Here is a 16,826-nt window from a genome sequence, read left to right on the forward strand (position 1 = left end):
CAGGAGTGGCCTATGTGACTTTAAGGGATAACCCTGGCCGCTGGGTGAAGAGCTTCTGGGGGGGACAAGCACAGAAATGGGGAGCCCAGTGAGGATGTAACTGCGAAAAAGCAGGCAAGAGGTGGTAGTGTCTCAGATGGGGGGCTGGGGGCTGGTGAGGAGTAGGTGAATTCTGGATAATCTTTGCAGGGAGAAGTGACAAGTTTTGTTGAAAAGTCAGGTATGGGAGGTGTATTAGTTTCCTAATCCATCCATCCATCCATCTATCCATCCATCCATCCGTCAATCCATCCACCCATCATCCACCCACCATCCATCCATCCATCATCCACCCATCATCCATCATCCATCCATCCACCCATCATCCATCCATCCTATTGGTTCTGTTTCCCTGGAGAGCCCTGACTTACACACCTGGTTTGGTCTCTTTCATGGTCTTTAACTCCTTGACTGTTCACACCATTGGTGGATCCTGTTGCTGCCCTGCCCAGAACCCCTGGCAGCCTGTGAACCCACCACAGCTAAGGGACCATTTGGGGGGTGGGCATGCCCCCCTGCTTCTCTGTTTTCAGGGCCCCCGCATCCACTCAGCCCATTTGAAACTCCCAGAGTCGACGTCCTCAGGAGCAGCCTTCAGCCAGGAGGGGCTGTGTCAGGATAAATGCCCCGGCTCTGTCCCGCAGTCAGGGGGAGATACTGATGTGTATCCTACATGATTCCCTGGGGCCTGAGCCCCAGCCCCCCACCTTAGCGCCCCTCTCATCAGGGGACACTTTACTGGCTTCCCTCCTTTCCTGTCTCACTGCCCTGCCTCACTTCTGCTTCCTGGGTCCCCACCCCCACCCCGACACCCCTGGCTAAGGGACCAGCACCTGTACCTTCCCTCAGGGTCTGCTCTTGGGGGGCCAGGCAGAGACCCCCTCCTGTGTCACTGCTTCTCCGTGACAGTGTCAACAGAGACGGAGGGGGGTCAGGGCCGCTCTCCGGGTGCAGCGTCCAGGCTGGGAGATGCTGTGCGCGGCTGACCACCTCCTTCTTCTAAGCAGACACAGAGCTGCAGACACTCCTCTCCCGTTTTGCGTCTGGTTGCCGTGTGAAGTCAGCGGGGTAGAGTCTCTGGTTAGGGAAGTTGTGTCTGTGGCTCAGGAAACAGAGGCTGACCGCCCGGCCTTGTCCTCCCTCCCCGGATGCTGACCCTGGGACGCTGCTGCCCAGTCCCTGTGCCCGCTTCCTCTCATCCCTGAGCGCCAGCACCCACGTGTGTCCACAGCCGCGCGCAGCCCCTCGGCCGCGGCCAGGCCGATAGCCGCTCACGTCGCTCCTTGCCGGCCGCCCGATCGCTCCCATCCAGGTGGAGGGAACGATAAGATTGTCCACCGAAAAGTCTGGGCAGGTCAAGTGAAGGTTTGGGTGGCGTGAGCTCTGGCTATCCGATTGTGATGACTGACGTAAGAGAGGCATAACTGATCCAGAGAAGCAGAGCGTTTTACGCTGGGACCACGAGACACACAGCCCGCCTGTGGGTCCCAAGGGCCTCCTGGTATCCACGTGCCTCGGCTCCCGCCCTGCGGATGGGGACTGCCGCGTCATTCATGCTAGCGCTGAGTCCACCCCAGGCGTGGGGACAACATGGGGAAACGTTTGCTATTCACACGTGCACACACGCTCTTCAAATAGGAAACTCACCCCGATGGAAGGGTGGCTAAGTTCACTGTCACGGGGCCTTTTCCTAAGGCCTCTCCCTTCCTCTCAGCATCTCCCCCAGAATTGCTAGTTCCTCTGAACAGAGCGGATGCCAGGACTTGAGTCCTCATTACCTGCCTCCGAGCATTTTGGGGTCAGCGTGGAATCAAGGTAAACATGTAAGTGGGCGTCCAGTCAGGCCCAGGGGTCTCACGGAGGCTCCTCTGGTTGGCCTGCTTCACGCTTCGTTTGAGTGTCATGAGCTGGGCGGTGTGCTGGGCTCCCGGGTTGCGCGGCTGCCGCCACATGCGCCTGACCCGCCGACTCCTGCGAGATGCAGCTGAGGGGATGGGGACGCTGATATCCCACACGAGAGACGAAGAAAAGGGAAGAACCAAATACCTAAGTAACCGCGTAACGTTAAGGAAATTAATAGCAGCGTAAATCCGGAAAACACAGAAGGAAGAATATAATAATAGGTGCAGGAACGGATGCAACAGAAAACCACAAAGCCAGAAACGGATTCCTGAAAAACCAAACAAAATTGACAGACCTCTCCAGATGAACAAGGGAAAAAAGCAAGCGGACCTAAGTACACAGCAGGAGGAATGAAAAGGGGCAGGGCCCCCCGTCGTGCTCATGGGGCCCAGAGGAGGTGCCGTCCGTGCCCAGCAGGAGCTCCTAATGCCGGGGACTCTGGACACCTACACAAAACTGTGTGTAAAAAGAAGGGAAACCACGAGTTCCATAACTGACTCAGGGAAAAACAGATAGAAGATCGGAAGTCCTCTGTAACAATTACAAAAATTGAATAGGTAGAAAACACGTCCCCAGAATAGAAAGCATCAGGCCCAGGTGTTTACAGGTGAGTTTGCCAACGTTTAAGGAAACTCTTCCAGAGAAAAGAAAAATAGAAAACATGACCCTGTCCCCCATTTTATTATGAATCATAACCTTTTTATCAAAACCGGGTAAGGAGAGTAAAAGAGAGATTATGGGCCAGTTGCATTCGGAGCATAGATGCAAAGTCATAAACATACTAAGCAAACGTATAAACCCACTGGCCGTCTCCTAAGAGCCCAGGGGGCAAGGCTGGGCCTGGGCCCCCATCTCCACACAGTGGGGCTGCGGGAGCTCTGGCCCTCAGGCCGACTTCCCCGATCAGGGGCTGGGCTCTCCAGAGGCTGCCCAGAGGGGCCCAGGGAAGACAGGTCAGAAATTCAGGGAGTTAGTGCCCCTTGAGGTAGATTTGGCCCATGAGAGCGATGACACGGGAAGTAACCGGCAGTTAAATTCTGTTCTGAGTTTCTACCAGCTGTGCTCTTGTGAGAGCTGCTGCCAGCCCCAGAGAGTACCACCATATACTCTACTCTTCTATTCTATTCTATTCTATTCTATCCTATCCTATCCTATCCTATTCTATATCATGTACCATATCACACCCTCTTTGCATCCCTTCATTCCCCACTTTCCTTTTCCCCACTTTTGCTTCCCTGGGATTGCACCTCCCAGTGAAGTATTAATACCCACGCTTTGCCCCTGCTTGGTTTTCTGGGAAGCCTGGGTTAAGACAACTCAGCTGGATTGATTCCAGCCTTGGAAGATTGGTTAACAGTAGACTGGTTCACAGTAGACAGTGAATCTATATGGTTCACCATTTAACAGATCAAATGAGGAAAACACATGAGACCTTCTCCATAATGCAGAAAAACCTTTGGAAAAAACATACCTCCCCAACAACCAAAGAAGGGAGTGGATTAGGCTTGGGTCTTGGCTTAAAGAAATCAATTGTAAAATAGCATGTTTGAGATGATAAGGATGTTTGATTAGGGCCCAGGTGTTAGATGATACTGAGAAATGATGACTATCAAATATGAAATGGAATTTGTGCCGATACAAGGAAATGTTCATCTTTTAAGAGAAGTTACTGAAGTATGTAGGGGTGAAATGACAGGAAGCCTGGGCTCTGCTTTAAATGAGGAGTTTGGGATTAACATACACACACTAATATATATATAAAATATAAAATAATATAAAATAATCAACAGGGACCTGCTTTACAGCACAGGGAGCTCTACTCGATATTTTGTAATAACCTATATGGGAAAAGAATCTGAAAAATAATAGATACATGTATATGCATAACTAAGTCACTTTGCTGTACACCTGAAACTAATACGACATTGTAAATCAACTATACTCCAATATAAAATAAAAATTAAAGGAATAAAATAAAATAGTTTAGGAAAGAAAAAGAAGATGAAGCAACTGGGGCCCAAATCCTCACAACTGTTGAATCTGCCTGGTGAGTATGTGGGGGTTCATTGTACCGTTTTTTCTACTTTTTAGATGTATGAAAAATTTTGTAACAAGAATAAACTCACTGAAATAGTACTTTACTCTCATGACAAAAATTATTGAAAATGCCAAGTGTCGTGGGCAGAAGTGAGTGACCCACTGGGTCAAACACGACCTGGTGTGTTTGGAACAGAACTGTCTCAAGGCCCCAGCTTTGCTCGTTTCCCCTTCAGGCGGTGTTTGGGGGGCCTCTGCGGGGTCTGCCGATGCCGGTGTCCTGGAAGGGGCTGGAGGAGGGCCGGCCCTCCCGTCCCTCCCTGGGGCCGCAGTGGGTGTGGGCAGGGGACTGACTGTCTGTCCAGCCTGCTGGCCTCACGGAGGGTCAGGGGCGAGCGAGGGCTCAGCCCGCTGACCCACAACAATGCCTGTTGGCCTGAGTTGGGCAGATTCGTGGGTGAGCCCCGCTGGGCCCTGGTGTGGAAAATTGGGGTGCCGGGGCTTTGTGACTGCGCCTGCAGACTGCTGACGTCCGGGAATCCTGTAGATAAAGCAAATACCAGCCTTTGTGTGAGAAGGGCCGGCGTTCAACTGGTGTGCAGCGGGGTGCAAAACTGCTGAGATCAGGCTTGACCCGCCACGGAGACAATGCGGGAGGGGCCGGCGCGTCTCCGGGGCTCACCCTCCAGCCTCACTTCCTGCCGGCGCAGGGCTTTAGCCAGCGTCCTGTACCAAACTCCCGACAGGTCCCGATCCATTTAGATGTTAGCGAAAGATGGTCTCAGGGACTGGGGCTCTCGCTCCCCCAAGCACACACCACATGTGCACCCCGATATATAGACACACACACAGACATACACACAAGCACACACGGACACAAAGACACACACAGGTACCCCCCATACGGACACCCCCCCCACATGTGCAGCCCCCCCTTACAGACACACACACACACACACACACACACAGACATAATACACATACAGGCACACAGTGCACCCCTTCTATACACACAGACACTCACACACAGAGCCACGTGCTCGGGAGCTGAGGGTCCAGCCCCCGCCCCCCCGCCCCCCGCCGCGGCCCCCGTGGGCCTGGTCCAGGCTCTCCAGGCGGGAGCTCTGGGGCCGTCCCTGCACAGACCTGGCCCAGGTCAGACACACACCTGTGCACTCCCTCTGCTCCCTCGCCTGCGCTGCAGGTGGCCTTGGGGTCAGCTCTGTGGCCTTCCAGATGCCATGGCGGGGCCGGGTGGGAAGCTCTCTGTTGGTGTCTCCAGGACAGGCTGGAGGGATGGGAGCATTGGAGAACAGCTGTCCTGGTCACTAGGGATTTGCACAAGGCAGGGTGCCGCCGGGGGGCCCTGGCTCAGGGCTCAGCACGAGGGCAGCGGGGGTCCCTGCACAGACATGAGGGGGTGTCTTTGTCACACAGAGGATGGGTGGTCAGGCCCCTAGAACCCCTCCCCTTGGGGCGTCCTCAGCCGCTGGCCCCTCCACGTCTCAGGAGCACGTCGTTGGGATTTTGTGGCTCCGGCTTCCCTCGGGCACAACTTTTTGGTCGGCTCCCAAGACCCTGATAAACAGCCAAACAACCAAAATGGGGAAGACTCGCCATCTCCTCTGAGACAGCCTGTAATAAATACCCGGGGTTTGGTAGGCTTATGGGTATCCCCCCACTTTTAGGTTTATTGGATTTATCCAAATTCTAAATGACAACGGATCACTTTTATAACAGCAATGTTATTTGAAATAGAATGAACACCACAGGGTTCATCAATCCTCTTCTAAAAACTTAGTACACAAAGACCTTCTCGAGAAAGCATCTCCTCGTCAACAGTCTCCTTTGTGTGTGGGAACGATAGAAAGGACAGTGCAGAGGGGCCTCGGGCACCCGGGGACGTCCATGGGGCTGTGTGGTCCTCAGAGCTCGAGTCTGGCCATTAAGGGCTGTGGCGCCGGAGCCGCTGCCCCAGGTTGGTTTAGCAGGTGACCCTCCCACCGAGAGGCAGGGAAGGGCGGCACCTCACTCTTGTGACATGCTGGTGTGAACTCCGCCTGCATCCTCTCCGCCCGGGGGGTCCCAAGGCTGCTGGTGACCAAGCGGGTTGCAGCCTGGGGCTCACAGAGGCAGAGCTGAGGTCCTGGCCAAAGGGCTCCGTGTGTGTGTCCACCCAAGAGCTTTTGGAGAGCTGCAGGCAGCGGGGCGTGTACGGTGGGCTTCAGGTCTGCCCTGAACAGCTGTGGGGCCCACGTCACTGTTGCAGATCTGCAAGGTGCTCCTGGGATGCCAGCAGAGAGCTCAAGGCCACTGGTGTGCCTGGTGCCTGTGGCACCCAGAGCAGGTCACTCTGGGACCCTCCTCCTCCACACGAGACGGTTATTTCCAGTGTAATCAGGGAATAATCATGAATAATCATGAGTTTCCTGATTTGTTCTTTAAAACAAGCAATTAACAATAAAATCTAATATATTTCAATCTTAAAGATATTCCTCAAAATCAGTGAAATATTCCATTGAGAACTATCGTTTGCACTGAAACATCACACCTCACAGCCTGTGCTCTGTTTCAGTTTTATATATATGTGTGTGTGTGTGTGTGTGTGTGTGTGTGTGTGTGTGGTACGCGGGCCTCTCACTGTTGTGGCCTCTCCCGTTGCAGAGCATAGGCTTCGAACGCGCCGGCTCAGCGGCCATGGCTCACGGGCCCAGCCGCTCCGCGGCATGTGGGATCTTCCCGGACAGGGGCACGAACCCGCGCCCCCTGCATCGGCAGGCGGACTCTCAACCACTGCGCCACCAGGGAAGCCCACAGTTTCATATTTTAAACACGCAATAAAAGTGCGAGAAGTCACACAGCGTGACAGAACTGGGATAACTCCGGTGCTGCGTCTTCACGTGGGCTGTCATTTGCCAACCTGAAGCCCCGTGTTTAAGCACAGAAGTCAGAGGCTGGAGGTGAGAAGCGCCCCGGGAGCCTGAGCAGTTCCTGACCTTGGAAACGGGCTCCAGAGCAAAGGCATGGAGCAGGGCGGGCCAGCCTCGAGCTGGCCGTGTCGCGTGAGTTCTCCGGGGGATCTCCACTTAGCACGTGTTTAGAGAAGGAGAAGAAAGAACACTCTGCTTATGTGAACGTTACACACATGCAGGCTCTCCTTGTATTTGCGGATCCCGCGTTTGAGGATGTCTCCCGCGTTAGGTGCCCAGGCCGCCACACCACAGAACCACGCACGAGTGGCTTAAACAACAGAAATTATTTCTCAGTCTGGACTCTGGAAGCCATGATCTGGGTGTGGGCAGGGCTGGAACCCCTGAGGCCTCTCCCTGTTGGCGTGTAGACGCCGTCTTCTCCTGTGTCCTCACACGGTGTTTCATGTGTTTGGGGACCCCTGGTGTCTCTTCCCCCCTTATAAGGACACCAGCCCCCTCCTGTATAAGGTCTTCCCCTGTGTGTGTCTGTGTCCTCATGTCCTCTTTTCATAAGGACACCATCAGATTCGACTAGGACCCACCCTAGCGGCCTGATTTTAGCTTGATCACCTCTTTAAAAGACCCCTCTGCGAGTAAGTTCACATTCTGAGTACTGGGGGTTGGGACCTCAACATAAGAGTTTGAGGGGGACACAATTCAGTCCATAATATCTGCTCTGTGAAATCTGACCTCAAATCCATGCTCACGGCCGTTTTCACAGTCATTCACTGAGCAGAGCGGCAGAGGTGAAATATCTGAGTGGCCGGACGTGCACGTCCCCAGCCGAGGGTGGCAGGGCGGCTCCGCCTGCTTGTTCCAGCTCGTGCTGCAAGCAGCGTCCTCTCCAGGGTCTGTTCAGTGTCCCGTTTCCCAATTTTTCTGCTTTTTGTGGCTTCACTGTTTGCATGGTCCCAAGCACAGTGGGAAGGGCTGTCTAGTGTCCCAAGTGCAGGAGGGCTGGGATGTGCCTCCCCGGAGAAAACATGTGTCAGGTGAGCTTCGATACAGGAGTGAGTTATGGGGCTGCTGGCGTGTGTTCAGTGTCAACGAATCAACCACACGTGTGACATTAGCTGTGTTTGTACAGAAACACACACCAAAGAAGCTCACGTATTGATCGGTGAAGATGCTGCCCACGTAGCGATCGATGAAGATTCTGTTGCCCACGTAGTGACTGATGCAAATGTTGTGACCAGAGGCTGGTAGGACCCGACCCTGTGTTCCCCTGGGAGAAATGGCTCCGTAGTTACCAGCTCACTGTTCACGGCGACTTTATAGGACATCACTCCCTCCAATAAGGAAAATGGACCGTATTATTACGTAGAGATTGCTCAGACCTCAGACTAACAGAAGAGGAGGCGTATTTTCCACCTGCATGATTAGAACGGACTTTTGGGTGGTTGTTATTGTTTTAAATCTCTGCAGATGCAGACAGCGCAACCCTTAGCACATGGCCGTGAGTTCAAGGAGGAACCCAGGCCCGGAGGAAAAGGGTCTTGTTTTCCAAGAATCCAGGGTGGGAGGGTCTGGGCTGTGTGGGGTCAGGTGTGAGGCAGGGTGAGTTCACACAGGTGAGCTGGAAACAGCCGGTCGCCCATCACTCCATCCCGCATCACCTCTCATCCCTGTGGCCACTTTGCAGAGCTCTGGACCGCCTGCCATGGCGCGTGTGAGCCACAGGTTTGGCCGATAGGCGAGGTCAGCAAACCGGAGAGGAAGTTGGAAGGGCTCAGACACCTGACGGAGATGTAAGTTGACCCGAACGAGGTGGTGGCTCTGAGTGACGTGAGCTCGTATTGGCCGTTAGTGGTGGGCATTTCCTGAGTGGAGGGTCCCTCCAACTGCCCCGAGGGAGGGCGCCTGTCATCACAGTGCTTCCCTCCCTGCAGCGCGTGGTTAATGGCCTCCCCACCCTGATTCCAGAACCAGTGAATGTGTCACCTTACATGGCAAGGGGGGAAATAAGGTTCCTTAAAGAGCACACCGTAAGGCTGGGGGAGTGATCCTGGATTCCCCGGGTGGGCTCAGTAATCATAGGGTCCTTACTGGAGGGAGGCAGAGGGGGGCAGCCAGAGGGATGTGATGTGACGGCTGCCTTGGAAGACAGAGGAAAGGAACATGGGTCAAGGGATGGGCAGCCTCTGGAAGCTGGAAAAAGCAAGAAATGGAGTCTCCCCTGGAGCCTGCAGGAGGGACCAGCCCTGCCGACACCTTGATTTGAGCCCAGTGAGACCCATTGGGACTTCTGACCTCCAAACGACGAGGTAATACATTTGTGTTGTTTTCAGCCGCCAAGTTTGCGGTCTTTTGTTACAGCAGCTGCAGGAAACTGGTACAACACCGTCGTCTTGGGTTGGAAAGGTCCCCGAGGGCTCTGCGGCCGTCCTGGGCCCCCTGTCCGGGGCCTGCGTGGTTGGGTTTGCCACCTTGCTGCTGGCTTACTCTGAAGGCCAGCTCTGGGCTCCCGCTGGCTGCAGCCCACGGGTCGGGGGCATGGGTGAGTGCCTGGGCATCCCTACGTGTCTGAAGGACCTTGGCGGACCCTCAGCTACCCTGGGCCGTGCACCCCGTGGGCCGAGGTTGTACCCCGCCCCTGCCTGCAGACCCAGTGTGTCTGAAGGACCACACGGACAGCCAGGTGCAGGTGAGAACGTACCAAGTGTCAGAGGGACCAAACGCAGTCATCAGGGTACATCACATCTTAATGTGATGTTTAAACAGATCAAAATGGGTGCAAAAAGTCCATGATGAACAAAATATCAAATTGTACATAAAGACGGGCCCCTTACTGCTGCCTCTGCCTTCTGTCTGCAGCTTCAGTGTGGCCCTGGCCCGCACGGACCATGTGCCTGGCCCAGCTGGACCCTCTCCTTAGCAGCCAGCTGGATGCCTGTGCCCCTTCCTCCCCCTGTCCCACGCCCAGGAGCAGGCAGCCCATGCTGTGTGGGGTCGCCCACAGCCCTGCCCATTCCCCGGTTGACTCCCAGCCTGGGTGGGCAGCCTGCGCTAGAGCCCCCCCCTTCCTCCATGCTAAGTGACCTGTTTAACCTTTCTGTACCCCACTTTCCCTCTCTATGAAGTGGGGGAGGCTTGGCACCTACATGCCGTTTAGGGTGGCTGCAAGGAACCATGAGGTCACCATCAGTGTGGGCTCAGGCAGGCCTGGGGCAGGGAGAGTGCCCTCCGCCCCTCAGAGTATTGATTATCTGCCCCCTGGTTTGGCCCTTGTTGCCTGACACCCTAGGGAATTACCTGCCGAAATCGTAGACTTGCAGGGCAAAGGTTGGCATTTCCAGTTTTTTCTGGGCCCTTTACCACTGGCTGGATGCACATCACAGGTGCTCGGAAAGGCAGGGAGGGGGGCTTTGATTCTGTGCACCGCTAGTTAGGGAGGGGCTGTGTGAGGGAGGCGCCAAAATTCCCACTTTTGACACCAGTTGCTTCTTAGGTGTGTGAGACAAAATCCCACTTAGGTACGGGGTGAGTGCTCTTTCCTGGCCCACTAGGCCCAGGGCTTGGAGGTCAATTTGCAAAGATCCTGAGTGCTTTGAAGGTGCACCGACCCCACAAACAGGAGGTGGACGCTGGTCAGAAGCTGCACGAGGACCTGGGGAGACGCAGGGTGAGTGAGAAGCATCTCACCGTCTGGACTGGGCATGAAGAAGCTGGCTCGGGTGGGGCGCGGGCCCGGCACCCTCGGGCGCTGCGGGTGTGGAGCGGCTGGTGAGGTAGTTAAGGTTCCCGGAGGCCAAGCCACTGAAAAGTATGAAAGCCTTGAAGCCAGGAGTGCCCCAGCTGTGGCCGGTCCCCCCGGAACGCATCCTGGGCCGTAGCTGGATGGGCCACAGAGACGGGAGCAAACCAGTCACCAGGCCAGTAACAGGGACAGGGCACCTGCTCTAAGGACCCTGGCTCTGTCTGTTCCCAGGCCTCGAGCTTCTCAGGGATGGTGTCCAGAGGAGACCCCGGGATGCAGGGTTTCCATGTTTGTGAAACCAAAGCTGCCCCCCCTCAGGATGCACACAGACGCCACAGCAGGGCCCCCCGGTGCTGGAATTACGGGCGCTTTCTAGTTTCTTCTCTTCATTTTCTGTCTTTGTTGAGAGTTTTTACAAGTACGTATAATGTTTGTAATCAGGAAGAAGTCATGGAGGTAATTCTGTTCTGAAACACAGTGCAGCCTCGCCTCGTGGCGGTGGGACTCGGGGACCACTTGTCTAGCCTCTGTGCCTCAGTCTCCTCGTCTGTGAACCAGGGGTACGAGCTCCCTCTCGTAAGGTGGCCGTGAGGTCACAGGGCACCACATATGCAGACACGGGCATGCTACCTGGCACACAGCACCCCCGCCCAGGAAAGGGGAGATGCGAGCCTTTGCTGAGCACCTGCTGAGCGTTGGGGGGCACAGAGCCACGCACAGGGAAGCCCCCTGGGGACGCCGTTCCCCTGGCGCCCCGAGCTCTGGGCTGTCAGCGCTGCAGCCCGGGGCTGGGAGACGTGCACGCTCAGCCCAGCCCACGTTTCTGCTGACTGGGCGGCCTCCCTCCTGAGCTCACGCCTTCCAGACAAATCCCCCTGATGCCTCCATTCTGTCCCGCCGTATATAAGGAGGGCGTGCGCCCCGGGTCCTCAGTGCACTGCCCAGAGGCCCCTGCCCTGACTCCCCGCCGGCCCCGGGTCCCTGCAGAGTCCGCGCCCACCATGGACGTCGCCATCCAGCACCCCTGGTTCAAACGCGCCCTGGGCCCCTTCTACCCTAGCCGGCTCTTCGACCAGTTCTTCGGCGAGGGGCTCTTCGAGTACGACCTGCTGCCCTTCCTGTCCTCCACCATCAGCCCCTACTACCGCCAGTCCCTCTTTCGCAGCGTGCTGGACTCCGGCATCTCCGAGGTAAGACCCGCTGCGCGCTGCTTCCTCCTGCGGCTGCACGGGGGCCGGGCCGTGGCCGGGCGAGAAGCGGGGGCTTGGGAGGGCCGGCCCTGGGCAGACGCGGCACCCCTGCGCTGCGTGCCCGCGCCCTGCTTCACGGAGCGGCTGGTGACCGCCGCGGGGCCACTTTCCCGCCTCAGCCCACCTCGTCCGTCCTGGACGCACAGAGGCCAGGCAGACCACCCCGCAGCAGAGCCTCGCGTGCCCCCGGGGTGCTGGGAGGAAGAGCCCGCCTGCTGCCTGTCATCAGCGCACGGCCCGTATGTGGTTGGTGCCGTCCCTCCATGTGCCGGGAGCCCCCGGAACAGCCCAGGGCACGGGCGCTGGTGGACGGAGCTCTGTGTGGCCTGGGGCTGCGCTTTCCCTCCAGCAGCGAGGTCTGGCAGGAGGCCTCCTGTCTGAAGCCCTCTGCGGCCATGGAGCTGCGGAGTGTGGGCTCTTCCCGAGTTCGCCCGGGCGCCCAAGGCCAGGCCCCGAGGGCAGGCAAGGCAGCCCACCGGCCTTCCCTCCCAGGGTCCAGTGCTCTGGAGGTGCCAGGGGTCACCACTGCCTAAAACACAGAGGCCTGCTCGGAGCTGGTGAAGCGCCGACCATTCTGGGGCCGACGGAGCCCAAGGGAGCGTCCCCAGCGAGGGGAGTGGGGGGGGAGGCGGCCGAAAGCAGTTTCTGTGCGAGGAGCTGGGCAGCCTGCGTAGGCTGCCGGCATGTCACGTGCACGTCCGTGTGCAGAGACAAAGCCCCAGGCTGTTCACAGAGAGGCGGGCAGAGCCCCAGGGCCGCGACCTTATTCCAAGTGCTCAGTCCCACCGACCAGCCAAACAACACGTGAGCAGCCAACCAACCAATGTGTAACAGGCCGCGCAGCCCACACCCATCACCCAGGCAGCCCCTCACCCACCAGGCGGCCGCAGAGCCCCGGGGCTCCGGCTATCAGCCCAGTGGCCACAGAGGCCTGAGTCCCAGGTCCCTCTGCCCCCCGGGCACGTGGACGGAGAGCTTAGAGCCTTGACTGCAGGTTCTGTTCTGATGACTGGGGACTGAGCCCCGGCCACCCCCCTCCCTGAGCCGCAGCCCCGTGGAGACCCACACGGACACTTGGTTTCAGGTGCGATCCGACCGGGACAAGTTTGTCATCTTCCTGGACGTGAAGCACTTCTCTCCCGAGGACCTGACGGTGAAGGTGCAGGAGGACTTCGTGGAAATCCACGGCAAGCACAACGAGCGGCAGGTGAGCCTGGGCCCGCAGGGAGGGGCTGCACCCCCGAGCGAGGCCCCGTCCTGGTGACAGGAGGCCGCCCCGGGCCCGCAGCAGGCCTGGGCAGCAGGTGAACGGCCGGCGGGGCCTGTGGGGAACCCCACTCAGGAGCTACTCGGCATCCCGGGCTCTGTCCAAATCCCCTGGGTGACGGGGTGGGATTAGGAAAGACCCCAGGAGACACCAGCACCAAGGGAGCGAGCTCCAAGCCACGTAGGTTTTCACACCAGCTTCTCCCGGGAGGACGGTACAGCTGACTCATGTCGGAGCCCGAGTGCCCGGAGCCCGTTATCTCGAGGGGGCAGGGGCCCAGCCAGGACAGCTCAGAGATCAGGGCTTTGTCCAGTAGGGGGGAAGCTGGAGGCGGGGGAGAGACCCCACTGCCTCTGCTGTTCTCCCCTCCTGGGCCCCTGGAGATGCCCGGACACTACGCCGAGGCTCTGGGTCTTTCCACCTGGAGGGGAGGGAGTCGGGCCAGGGGCTAAGCTGGGTCCAGGGCGTCAGGAGAAGGGAACGTCGAGGCATGGCTTTCTGACTCAGCTAGATGGATGGCAGGGACCTGAGCCCAAGCAGTCTGTGAGGCCAGAGGTGCAGGGATAGCTGGACCCAAGGGCCGGGCCAGGGGCAGGACCACTCACACGACGGTGGGGTGACATTATCGTGAAGAGCCAGGGGCCCCAGGCAAGCCCAGACTGTATGCAGGGATGCAGCGCGGTCCCAGAGCCCTGGACACGGTCCAGCCCACGCCCTGTGAGGGTATCGTGGGTCTGACCCTCGTGCGGTCCAGGATGCCCTCCTCTGTGAGAGGTGGCCGCCACCCACTGTGGCGGCGTCTCTGACTGCGCCCTCCCCCGGCCCCCCAGGATGACCACGGCTACATCTCCCGTGAGTTCCACCGCCGCTACCGCCTGCCTTCCAACGTGGACCAGTCCGCGCTCTCCTGCTCGCTGTCTGCGGACGGCATGCTGACCTTCTCCGGCCCCAAGGTCACGTCTGGCATGGATGCCGGCCACAGCGAGCGGGCCATCCCCGTGTCGCGGGAGGAGAAGCCCAGCTCCGCACCCTCCTCCTAAGCTCGGCCTCGGCCTCGGCTGCCACCCGCTGCGGCCCCGCCACCCATCCCTCCAGGGGAACCCTAGAAAGTGGGGCGTCTGTCTCCCCTGCCTCCCCCTTCTCCATTTCCTTTTCCTTTTCTCCGAGGGCATGAGGGTTTGAGAGAGTAGCCTGGAGAGCTCGGGGCCTTGGCCTGAGGTGCTCAGACCTCAGAGTGACCCAGATTCCAACACCAGCCAGTCGGTGGAAGTGACCGCCATCCCAGCTTCTCAGACGGCATCCCCATCCTCCCGGGCTTGCGGGCCGTCCAGGCTGGCCGGGAGGTCAGAGAACACCCCTCGCTGAGCAATCTCTGGGTGGCCTCTGGTCTCCAGGGCCAGCCAGGTGCGTCTCAGCCCTTGGTGGCAGGCGCCCTCACCGGGGCCGAGCCAGGTGCCGTGAGATCCGTCTGGCGGGGCTCCCGTGCGCCCGGGCTCTCTGCAGGCTGCACCTCTCAGACCCCCTCCCCTCCAACCCTTCTCTATGTAGTGCCGCTCTTGGGGCATCTGGTCACCCATGAGAAGGCAGCCCGTGGCAGTCAATAAAGAGCAGGTGACACAAGCAACGTGCTGTGTGCTGGCCGTACTATTTTCGTGGCGGGTGGGGGGGGGGTTGGAGAGCAATGGAGAAGGCGCGGGGGGACCCGCAACGGGGATGCGAGAGACGAAGGGGCGGGGGAGACTGGTCCGCCTGTCCCTGTTCAGCCCCGGCTGCCTCTAAGTGACCGGGTCGCCTCCTGGCTCCCAGACCCGGTGCAGGAAGGAGGGACTCCTCCAAGAGCCCCGAGGGATGGAGGGAGGGGGGGAGGGGCGGGGGACTTGGGAGGGAGAGGATCTGGGCTCGCTTCTCTAACCCTGTGTGGGAACTGGGGTGCCAGGTGGGGATTTCCTGACCGCTGGCCTCCCCCTGGGGACTTCTGTCCCAGCTCCCTTGGGGTTTTGCTCCCCGGAAATCAGAAGTGTCCATCTCTGTTAGGTACCACACCCTGGGGGCCCCCCTCACTCTGGCTCCCCCTTCCTGAAACAGGCACGGGGCCCTCGGGGGTTTCTGGCAACCAGGTCTGAGTGTTCCCCACACAGAGGGGCGGCCTTCGTGCTGTGTGCCCAGACTCCCCCGCTATGGGAGGAGACAAGCAGCCTCCCGGGGGAGCCAGCAGGGGGCGGGCGATCAGCCAGGGGCTGCCAGCTGCGCGGTGACCATGTAGAGGGCAGTGGGCGGCCGGATGTGGCCTCCGGGAGTGGGAAGCGAGCGGATGTCCCGGCTGGACGGGCACTGCTGGTGTTGCCAGGCCATGTGGAGGGCCCTCTCCCGGGCAGCGGAGGCCAGGGGCCCTGGGCGCCCTGATGGGGCCCAGCGGGATGTTCCTTGTGGTGGTGCCCAGGCTTCTCCTCCCGGGAGAAACTGGACAGCAAGCAGGGAGGGCACATGGGAGAATTTCCAAAAGTGAGCCCTGCTTAACACACAGTGTGAGAACACACACACACACACACACACACACACACACACACACACACACACTTGCGCCCTTGTAGCTTGGGGTCACTCTGGGTTTGGCCCCATCTAGGGAAGGGGCCTCACCCCGTGGGAGCTTCTCCAGACTCCTTTCCACCCCCCCCCCCGGCTCCTTCCAACAGGAAGCCCCCCTGCCGCCGCCCTGCCTTTGCATCCACACCCGTGGAGAAGGGCATGCCCTGGGTAGGCAGCGTAAACAGCCACTGCACTAGGGGGCTGGGCAGGTACTTTGGAAAATCAGAGTCTCTGAGGTCCCTGTTCCTCCCGGGTACCCCAGAGGCCGCCTTCCATTTTGTACAGCCTGGCCTATCACTGCACCGGGTCTGGGGGGCTGAGGGGTCCTGTCGGTCTGGCCGCAGCCAGAACTGACCTGTCATTAGATGCTGCTGGTCTTGAGTTCACTGTGGTTCTTGCCCAGGCCTGGTAACGGCCTGAGCTGTGATCCCCAAATCCATATGTAAGTCCTCACCCCCAGCATTTCAGAGTGTGACTTTTTTTTTTTTTTTTTGCGGTACGCGGGCCTCTCACTGTTGCGGCCTCTCCCGTTGCGGAGCACAGGCTCCGGACGCGCAGGCTCAGCGGCCATGGCTCACGGGCCCAGCCACTCCACGGCATGTGGGATCTTCCCGGACCGGGGCATGAACCCATGTCCCCTGCATCGGCAGGCGGACTCTCAGCCACTGCGCCACCAGGGAAGCCCTGGAATGTGACTATTTTGAAGATGAGGGTCTCCAAAGGGGTGAATAAGTTAAAATGAGGTCATGAGCGTGGCTCCTAACCCCATAGGGCTGGTGGCCGTACAAGGAGGGGAGGTTAGGACCCAGACACACACAGAGGGATGACCAAGGGGGTCACAGGGAGGGGACAGCCGTCTGCATGCCCAGGAGGGCGACCTCAGAGGAGCCACGCCTGTGGCACCTTGATCTCAGATTTCCAGCCTCCAGGACCGTGAGAAAATGAGCTTCCGTTGTTTAAGCCTCCCCGTCTACGGCATTCCTCGCGTAGGCTCGAGCTGACTAATGCAGACCTGAATATGCAGACTTTGGCCCTCTGGGGAGGGGTGTGAGGTCACGCAGCCGGCCCAGGGAATC

The 16,826-nt window shown here is 58.6% G+C and overlaps 1 protein-coding gene across 2 annotated transcripts; it reads left to right on the plus strand.

Annotated features, from left to right (window-relative positions):
• Window positions 1-11,590: 11,590 nt before the first annotated feature.
• Window positions 11,591-14,204, plus strand: CRYAA (crystallin alpha A; the record flags this gene model as incomplete). Of its 2 annotated transcripts, none has more annotated exons than XM_079922116.1 (3): window positions 11,591-11,837; window positions 12,982-13,104; window positions 13,995-14,204. In XM_079922116.1, the coding sequence occupies exons 1-3, from the start codon at window positions 11,649-11,651 to the stop codon at window positions 14,202-14,204; spliced, it is 522 nt and encodes a 173-aa protein (XP_079778242.1). In that variant the 5' UTR covers window positions 11,591-11,648. The 2 variants fall into 2 exon arrangements, with proteins under 2 accessions (XP_079778242.1, XP_079778243.1); XM_079922117.1 differs by having other exon boundaries at window positions 11,616-11,888.
• Between the last annotated feature and the right edge of the window lie 2,622 nt (window positions 14,205-16,826).

The sequence above is a fragment of the Stenella coeruleoalba genome, assembly GCF_951394435.1.
Source record: "Stenella coeruleoalba genome assembly, chromosome: 5".
Lineage (NCBI taxonomy): Eukaryota > Metazoa > Chordata > Mammalia > Artiodactyla > Delphinidae > Stenella > Stenella coeruleoalba.